Raw genomic sequence first — 9699 nt, forward strand, 5'->3', positions numbered from 1 at the left:
TCAGCCATAAAAAGAAACGAAATTGAGTTATTTGTAGTGAGGTAGATGGACCTAGAGTCTGTCATACAGAGTGAAGTAAGTCAGAAAGAGGAAAACAAATATTGTATGCTAACACATATATATGGAATCAAAAAAAAAAAAAAAAAAGGTTCTGAAGAACCTAGGGGCAGGACAGGAATAAAGATGCAGATGTAGAGAATGGACTTGAGGACACAGGGAGGGGGAGGGGTAAGCTGGGACGAAGTGAGAGAGTGGCATGGACATATATACACTACCAAATGTAAAACAGATAGCTAGTGGGAAGCAGCCACATAGCACAGGGAGATCAGCTCAGTGCTCTGTGACCACCTAGAGGGGTGGGATAGGGAGGGTGGGAGGGAGATGCAAGAGGGAGGAGATATGGCAATACAGGTATATGTATAGCTGATTCACTTTGTTATAAAGCAGAAACTAACACACCATTGTAAAGCAATTATACTCCAATAAAGAGGTTAAAAAAAAAAATCCATATGGAATATCAAGGGAACCCAATAGCCAATCCTGAAAGAAAAGAACAAAAGTTGAGGTCTCACACTGATTTCAAAACAAATAACAAAGCTAGAGTAATCAAAACAGTGTGGTACTAGTATAAAGAGAGATTAATAGACCAATGGAATAGAATAGAGAGCCCAGAAATAAACTCCCATGTACATGGTCACATGATCTTTATACAAGGGTTCCAAGACAACTGAATGGGGAAAGGATGGTCTCTTCAACATATGGTGCTGGGAAAACTGGACATCCACATGCAAAAGAATGAATTTGGAACCTTATCTTACATCATATACAAAAAGTAACTCATAATGAATATCAAAATTAAGACCCCAAACTGTAAAACTCCTAGAAGAAAATACTACAGGGAAAAGCTTCATGACATTGGATTTGGCAATGTTTTCTTGGATATGACATTAAGAGCACAGGCAACAAAAACAAAAATAGACAAATAGACTACATCAGACTTAAAAACTTCTGTGCATCAAAGAATACAACCCTAAAAGGCAACCTACAAAATAGGAGAAAACATTTGCAAATCATCTATCTGATAAGGGGATAATATCCAGAATATATAAAGAACTACTACAACTCAACAACAAAAATAACCCAATTAAAAAATGGGCAAAGGACTTGAATAAATATTTCTCCAAAAAGGATATACAAATGGCCAACAAGCATATGAAAAGATGCTTGGGACTTCCCTGGTGGCACAGTGGCTGGGAGTCTGCCTGCCAATGCAGGGGACATGGGTTCAAGCCCTGGTCCAGGAGGATCCCACATGCTGTGGAGCAACTAAACCCATGAGCTGCAACTACTGAGCCTGTGCTCTAGGGCACATGAGCCACAACTACTGAGTCCGCGTGCCACAACTACTGAAGCCCACGTGCCTAGAGCCCATGCTCTGCAACAAGAGAAGCCACTGAAACGAGAAGGCCACGCGCTGCAAGGAAGAGTAGCCCCTGCTCGCCGCAACTAGAAAAAGCCCTCGCGCAGCAATGAAGACCCAACACAGCCAAAAATAATTAAATAAAATAAGCCTTAAAAAAAAAAGAAAAGATGCTCAATATCACTAATTATTACTGAAATGCAAATCAAAACCACAATGAGATATCACCTCACATCTATTAGGATGGCCACTATTAAAAAGAAAAAGAAAGAAGTGTTGGTGAGGATGTGAAGAAACTAAATCTTTGTGTACTGTTGGTGGAACTGTAAAATGGTGCAGCTGTAATGGAAAACAGTATGGCAGTTGCTCAACAAATTAAAAATAGAAGTACTATATGATCTAGCAATCCCACTTCTGGGTATATACCTAAAAGAAGTAAAAGCAAGATCTCAAAGACACATTTGCCCACCCACGTTCACAGCAGTACTATTCCCAATAGCCAAGAAGTGGAAGCAACCCAAATGTCCATTGGCAATGGATAAACAAATGGATAAACAAAATGGAAAAATGATATATATATGTGTGCGTGTATATATATATATAATTATATAAATATATACATTTTATAAATATATATCTTTATATAAATATATATTATATATATTTTGTAAATATATATATCATATATATAATTATATATATATATACACAACAGATTATTCAGCCTTAAAAAGGAAAGACGTTCCATCACATGCTACGACATGATGAACCTTGAGGACGATATGCTAAGTGAACTAAGCCAGTCACAAAAAGTTAAATCCTGCATGATTCCACGATATAACGTATCTAAAGGAATCAAATTCACAAAAAAACAGAAAGTCGAATAGTGGCTTCCAGGGGCTGGGTGCAAGAGAAAAATGGGGAGTTGCTGTTTAACGGGTAGAGAGTATCAGTTTTGCAAGATGAAGAAGTTCTGGAGACCCATTGCCCAACAATGTGAATATACTTGATATTACTGAACTATACACTTAAAAATGGTTAAGATGCAGGGAATTCCTGGCTGATCAGTAGTTAAGCCTCCACGTTCCCAATGCACGGGGCACGGGTTCGATCCCCGGTTGGGGAACTAGGAACCCACATGCCACGCAGCCAAAAAAAAAAAGGTTAAGATGGTAAATTTTATGTGTTTTATTTTTTACCACAATTATATATAGAAATAAATAAAATGAGTCTGATGCTCTATCATGACAGACCATGTCAAGGATCTTCTTAGACCTTAGACATTTTTCAGACCTTTGCCCTAAGTGCTATATTCAACAAAATGAATCAAGAGTTATAGTTTTCTAAAAATCTTTCTAAAGCAATCACAAAGGAATGAAAGAAAAACTGATCTACTACGGATGATAATGACCGCCTAATCCAAAAACACCTTCATAAGAATGAACAAAAGCACCAGAGATGAACTTCTGGAGCTCCTAGACTTCTCACAGAAGTCTGAAAGAGATTTCACCACTGTCAAAAGCTGATGCCACTACAAGCCTTTGGATTATCTCCATTTCCTCTGAAGACAGGGCCAGTTTCTGAGACTATTCCACATGTCTACACTAACTTGTCGCACCAATCTAGAACTAAGAAGTACATGAATTCACAGAATGCAGCGTAATTTCAACCTAAGCAATATACCAGGTACCTAAATCATCGAGAGCTAAGAGTCGAGTCGGGGCTTCTAATACCAAATACCTGCTCCATGGATCATCCATTCATGAATTGCCTTGGTTTCCTTTTAAGAATGTGCATGATCCAGATGGCCTGTGATCATTTTAATGGTTAAGAAGTTAATAGAAAGTGATATAGATGTTTACAGTTGTTAAAAAAAAAAATTCACCTCACTTGAATACTTAACACATTGGTTTTGCATGAACTGGCAGGACTGTTCTTTATCCAGCTGGTATACAAGAGAATCTACTACCTTAAGTACTCATTCAGGATTAAGCCGCTCGACTCGGGAGAGATGGCTTGCAAGGGAACCCTAGCTCAACTACCTACCAGCTCTGTCACCTTGGGAATATTACTTAATTTCTCTGCGCTTGCTTCATGATCTATAAATTGGGGCTTTATGAGGATGTGAAATATTAAAATCTAAAAGTAACGAAAGTGATGGTTTAGATAAGTATATGTTACTCACTTTAGTTACAATAGAAAGCAACATGTAGGGAAGAAAAAAGTATTGTTGCCCTATGTCTTACTGTAGCAGAATTGCTAACACCTGCATCCAAGTTCAGAGTTTTACCTGTACTGTGGACTCCCAATCCAGGTTTCAGATATGAGAAGGGGAGGATAAGGTCATTCTCGGCAGCCCTCTGTTTAAAACTGAATGCCTGTTATGTATTAATACATACTGCAGATGTTGATAGAGGTTCTGCCCCATAGAAATTCCAGACTGGGTGAAGAATGACACCCATAAAACAATTTAAGGAGCTAAACAAGGCAGTATATGATTAAGTGTCAAAATGAATAACAGCTGAGTAACAAAGACGATGCAAATTGAGAGAGGGGACTGCAGGACTTTAGAGAAGTGGAGAGAGTTGGGAAGTGAGAGGGCGTAGGGCAGTGCCCCAGGCAGGAGGCCGGAGGCGGTAGGAGAGCTGCCCAAGAAAGTTAACAGACACTGATGCTACTCGGTAAACGGTCAAAATCGAGACCAACGTGGCAGAGAGAATAATCATGGCATTAATAAAAACCGGGAAACCAGAGGTAGCGCCAGAGAATTCTGCTCTGGACATGTGCAGCGTGTGCTGGTGGCCAGATGTGCATGAGAAGGAAGACAGCCAACGGGCAGCTGCAGAGCAGCGACTGACAACAGGGCAGGATGATAACCAAGAAGTACGAAGTCACAGAGACGAAGGAAGAAAAGTTCCAAGAAGCAGCTATCAACAGTGCCTGACGCTGCTTACAGCAGATAAGGAAAACTTCAGCCAGAGAAAAAAGGCCTCTCAGTGTGACAAGGACAATCAGAAAGCTCAAGCTCCATGCAGATGAAGGAGAATTTCTAAAAGATCAAAAGCACCAACAATGATTTCATTTTCCCCCAAGAGTAGCTTTGCTTATTACTACTCTGGATGATAACAAATTAGATGATTTCACACCTACTCCCAAAAGCTGATTTTTTGGGCAGGTGTCTATGGGGATGGCTGCAAGCATTGCAAAGAGGAGCAAAACTGTCCTTAGCGAGAGAAAGACAACACACTTTTTCCAACTAGAGGATTCCAAGGATCCAGGCAGTAGCAAACAGCTTTTTGTAAAAGCAAGCAACGCAAGTTCTTTAGTGAAGCACTATGAATGAATATTCTACTTACTAGGCCCTAAATTAAAAAGTAATCACGCTACCCCCATGCAAGGATTAAAACATTTCACTCTTAAGAAAATCACTCTTAAAAAACATTTTTACATTATGAAGTAATAATTTGATTAGAAGAAAGCAAATACCGCTCCTGATCAATTCTACCATCCTAAGACAAAAAACCTAATCAAATTAGGTTTTTTATCTCTTTTCTTCTGGCCTTTATTCCTAAGCACTTTGTCCATATGCTTTGGAGAGAGAACACTTTTGTACCCTCCTTCTGCACTTCTGTCACAAATACAGCTTTAATTTGTGCACGAAACTGAAGTATCTGGTAGACAAATTTAAAAGTCCTAAGAAAGACTGTCAAACTTTGCCCTGCCATAAATCGCCAATTAATGATAAAACATGTGACACAAATATAAGTTGTCACAGACTAAAACAATCACATTCCTGAAAATTTATCCTTTATATTTACTAGATGCATAAAATGTAGCTCTTCATTCATAATAAGTTAAAAGACAACCATGCCCTCCAAAAACACATTTCACAACGAAACTATATTATACATGATATATGATGCTTTTTTTCAAAAGCTCTTATTTGCTTGTAATAATGAATGGGCTGATTTACAAATAAAAATACCACTAAAAGTTATACGTTTAAGATGTACACACGTATCTTCACTATATATATTTTAATATATTTTCATTACACACACACACCCCTATTTTCATTCTTCTTAATATCTAGATCTTAGCTTCAAGAAAAATCTTGACACCAATCCAGAATAAGCAAGTTAGTTGTAGTAATTACAGTAACTTCCACCTCTGGCAACTCTTTCAGAGGTCCTTACAAACTGTAGAGCAGAGTCAAAACATCTTCAAAGGTCCCTTTTCTCTGGACTAGTGAAACACACCCCCATAGATCAGTGAAGACAAATGTTAAGATATAGGAGTGTTAAGACATACAGGATGTTAAGACAAAGAATGGTTCACGCTTCTGACTTAAAATTAACAACACCTAGTCCAAACATGAAAAACTGCATTAGGTAATCTAGCTATTTCTGCTGCTTTCCTTCCGAACACAGTGAGTTTTATTTTGTTTTGAGGATTCTTCAGTGAGATTCTGCTGCAACAGAAATACACTAAAACACAAAGTGCCCAGAGAAACATCGTTAAACTTGCAGGTGAGCCTTAACTTCGAAAAATTATGCTGGTTTATACTGCCAAAATAAACACAAAAAGTCCTCAGGATGCAAATGGACAAAGTGAACTCAGCCACCTTCAGAAATCTGCCCAGATTTTCTGGAAAAAAAAAACCCAACAGCATCCTTTGCGGGGTGAATGGTGCCAAATTTGCAGTATCACATTCATGGAAGAAAGTCAATCTCACTACTACTCAAACAAAAACTACCAGAATCTGGTCAGCAAGGAGGCTGAGAGCACTGGCCATTTTTGGAGCTACCTTCATGGAATATTTGATTAGAGCCAGATCCATTTATGATGGACAGAGTCCTTGTGTTCTATATTAGTAATAATTACCATCAATACCTTGAATAGCTAATTTCTCCATCCAAATTGTTCATCCAGACAAAACATGGGCCACAAAAGGTGTCTGATTCTGCCAGGACCTCTGGCTGATTCGACCACATCTTTTCATCCTTGTACACCCTGGCACGTATTCTCCTCCCTTAACCCTTACATTTACGGGTATTAGAAGAGGTGTATTAAAACTTATAAACCATACAAAAGGGAAACTGGCAAATATAACCTAGGCTGACATTTCTCAAACAAGGGATTTGTTTACTTAAGTATACACTGAGAATTAGCACATAAAATGGCTCTTGGAAAAATAAGCAGCAGGATGACAATACAAACTTAATGTTTTACTGACTCAATCATTTTATTTCCCTGTGCTAATGACCCATGAGTATAATCACTCACTCAAACAAATGTTAAATGCCTACTGTGTGCCTGGCACTGCGCAAGGTAAGCAAAGGCAGAGAAAACGCGGGACCCAATACCTGCCAAGGACTACCTTACACTCAAGGAGACATTAACTTACTGTACTATTTCAGACTTACTGGACACCAACTACATGCCAGGCTGTGCTGGGCACCATGGCCACACAAGAACCAGCTGCAGATCTGTAACCAAAGATGAACTATGACAACCCCAGGCCTGACTAGTCCTAAAGCAGCAATATTTTATTCAGGAAATAATCTTGCCTCTGTCCATTAATCCTTTCTACAGATGGCAATTCTCTGAATAACTTTCACCTATGTTAACCCAGACTAAGGTTGCTTAGAGTTAAGTGAGAGAATGTACTGTTCTGAGCAAAAAAATGAACAGTAAACTGAAACACACTGCACTTTAACATTAATTTGGTTTGCTCTGCTGTTGCCCTCAGTGACAATAAAAAGCAAGTGACTTTAGTTGTAAAGTAGAACATCAACCTTAAAGTCATTGCGGCAAGAAATTATTTTCTTTGCAGTGGCAGTTTAGTGTGAAACAGAAGCTAAACTAACAAGTTTTGCTTAGCTTTTTAAAAACCATTCACTTTTAGTGATTTCTTCATGAAGGCTCTGTGGTCACTCACTTCCCCAGGCTCAAAAAAACACGTAGTAATGACAAAATTACAGATCTGGTCTTCTAGGTTACAAAATGATTTTTTAACCCTGTAGAAGTACCGGTGTTACAGTCATACAATACTAACAAGAGTTTTAAAAATAGGCGTCAGCCCTTAACTGTAAATTATAAAGGTTTGCAAACTAGAAACTTGACATTGGTTTTTAAAGTCTTTCACATTAAAGACAATGACACCCAATTAAGTATCTTAAAACATGTAAAAAATATAAACAGACTTTCAATAGCTCACTAGAGAGCTAAGCAGAATTGTACTATAGAGAGAGAGAATTGTTAGCTAAACGATCATCAATATTGCAAAGCGATACTGAAAAGGGAAGCTGAAAAAAACAAGATCCCTCCTCCCAAAATGTTTGAACAAATGCAAAGTAAAATTCGGTAAGCTGTCTTGAAGCCTTTCCACCAGTCTCGCTATTCTTACATTTTAAAGTGAGCTCTGTTCGCACGCCGCTATTAAAACCGCAACCAAAAAAAAAAGTGTCCTCAAATGTGCCTATTAACAGCAATCAAGTCTAAAAATATGCCCCTCCTACCTAGTGAGCCAAGTGGCAACAATATATGAGAACTCAGGAAGTTTTGAAACGGCAGTGACAGGAGACAACAGGGAAGACGAGGGGAAGGAATCACGGAGAACAAGAGCAACTCCGTGCGGCCAACGCCGCGAGTTGGCATCCGAACCGCAAGTTCCCGGCTCGGGACGGGACTCGACCAAGCAACTTCGCGCCGGACCGAGCCCCGCGCTCGGCCGCCCTCCGAGCCCAGAGCCGCGGCCCTTCCTCCCCGGCCGCAGCCCGGCAGCGGCCTCCGCGAGGGCGCGGTGACAGCCGCGGGGCCGGGCCCGGGAGATGCCGGCCGGCTGACACCCACCTTCTTTCTCGGCCCGCGCCGCGGCGACGACGAGGGTCATCACCAGGTGTAGCGCTCCCAGGAAGCCGGCGGCCGCGCTCCGCGGGCCCCCGCCGCGGCTGGCCGCGGGCTCCAGACCGGCCCCGGGGGACGTGGAGGCGGCGGCGGCTCCTGGTGCTCCTCCTCCGGCCCGCTTCCCCATCCCTGCCGGCCGCGGGCCGCCGCGCTCGAGATCCGGCGCGGTCCTTCTCGGCTAGGCGGCGGCGGCGCGGGAGCCGTGGTCCGGGCTCTGGCCGCGGCGCCGGGGGAGAGAGCGGTTCTGGGCCCAGGGCTCGGACTCCGGGCGTGGGTCTGGGTCCGTGCGTGCGTGTGAGCAAGAGTGTCAGTCACGGCCTCGGCCTCTGCATCGCTTACGGAGAGTCGAAGCGGAGAGGCCGCGGGTCAAGTACAGCGGTCGGCCATACTGGAAACGGGCACGGGCCGCGGGCTTTGGGCGCTGGCCTGCGAGGGGCGGGGCGCGGCCCTGGGCACCGCCCCCGCCGTGTCGTCACCTGGGCGGTCCGCCTGGCAGTCTGCCCGCCCCGGGGTCCGTGGGTCGGAACTCGTCTTCCCGCCCTCGGAGGCCCACGGCTTCAGTGGCCAGGCGGGACGAGGGCAGCACACCCCCAACCTGTCACCCCTGGCCCCCAGGGGAGGAGGAGGAGGGAGGCAGGCCAGGGCCCAGCCGCCAGGACTTATGATGGCGGTTCAGGCTTCGCGGAGGCAGTGACGGAGATCACGTGCGGACCGGGAGGCCTGGCCGCGCAGCCGCCCTGGTACGGGGGCGGGGCCGGGGAGGGGCTGCGGGGCGCTGGGGCAGGCTGGGACGCTGCTGTGAGCAGGGGACAAACCCCTGCATCCCTGGTACTGCAATGCGAGAGCCTTCCAGAGGACTGAGTGCGCATCCAGACCTCGAGGCCCAGCACGGAAAATGCATTCCAGTGACTCCTCCTGGCCGCACCTCCGCCTCTCAGCCGCTTCGAGAATACCCATGGCCTGATTGAGTTCCTGGAGGCGCTGCCTTGGGGACGCGGACCTGCTCTGTTCATCTTTGTATCCTTCAAGACACAGCACCCAGGAACGCTTAATGGACTCCTTGGATTGTGCCCACTTTGCAGCGAGAAAGCCCTTTGGGATGTGTGTGTGTGTGTGTGTGTGTGTGTGTGTGTGTGTGTGTGTATAAAACAGCAGTGTCCCTGGAGGCAGAGGGCAGGCTGTTCTTCAGAACAGCGTCCAGTGTTCATGCTGGCTTTCTCCGTCTTGGAATAATTCTTAAGACATTTTATTCACATATTTCCTTCAAGGCTCAACACAAATGCCGTCTCTTTTAGTCTCCTTCGGGAAGCCACCTCATACCTCTTACATGCGCTTTTCAGCTTAGGTCAAGGTTCTTCATGGGCGTGGCT

The 9699-nt window shown here is 43.6% G+C and overlaps 1 protein-coding gene across 4 annotated transcripts in view; it reads right to left on the reverse strand.

Annotated features, from left to right (window-relative positions):
- The window catches only part of TMEM131 (transmembrane protein 131), a 192960-nt gene extending 184063 nt beyond the window's left edge, over positions 1-8897 (reverse strand). For 2 of the 4 annotated variants that reach the window (XM_032652122.1, XM_032652120.1), the window contains exon 1: positions 8276-8897. In XM_032652122.1, the coding sequence (XP_032508013.1) occupies positions 8276-8456 (181 nt within the window). In that variant the 5' untranslated portion in view covers positions 8457-8897. The remainder of the gene's footprint in view (positions 1-8275) is intronic. The other 2 variants (XM_032652121.1, XM_032652119.1) reach the window with 1 other exon arrangement.
- Between the last annotated feature and the right edge of the window lie 802 nt (positions 8898-9699).

Source organism: Phocoena sinus, chromosome 13 (assembly GCF_008692025.1).
Source record: "Phocoena sinus isolate mPhoSin1 chromosome 13, mPhoSin1.pri, whole genome shotgun sequence".
NCBI lineage: Eukaryota > Metazoa > Chordata > Mammalia > Artiodactyla > Phocoenidae > Phocoena > Phocoena sinus.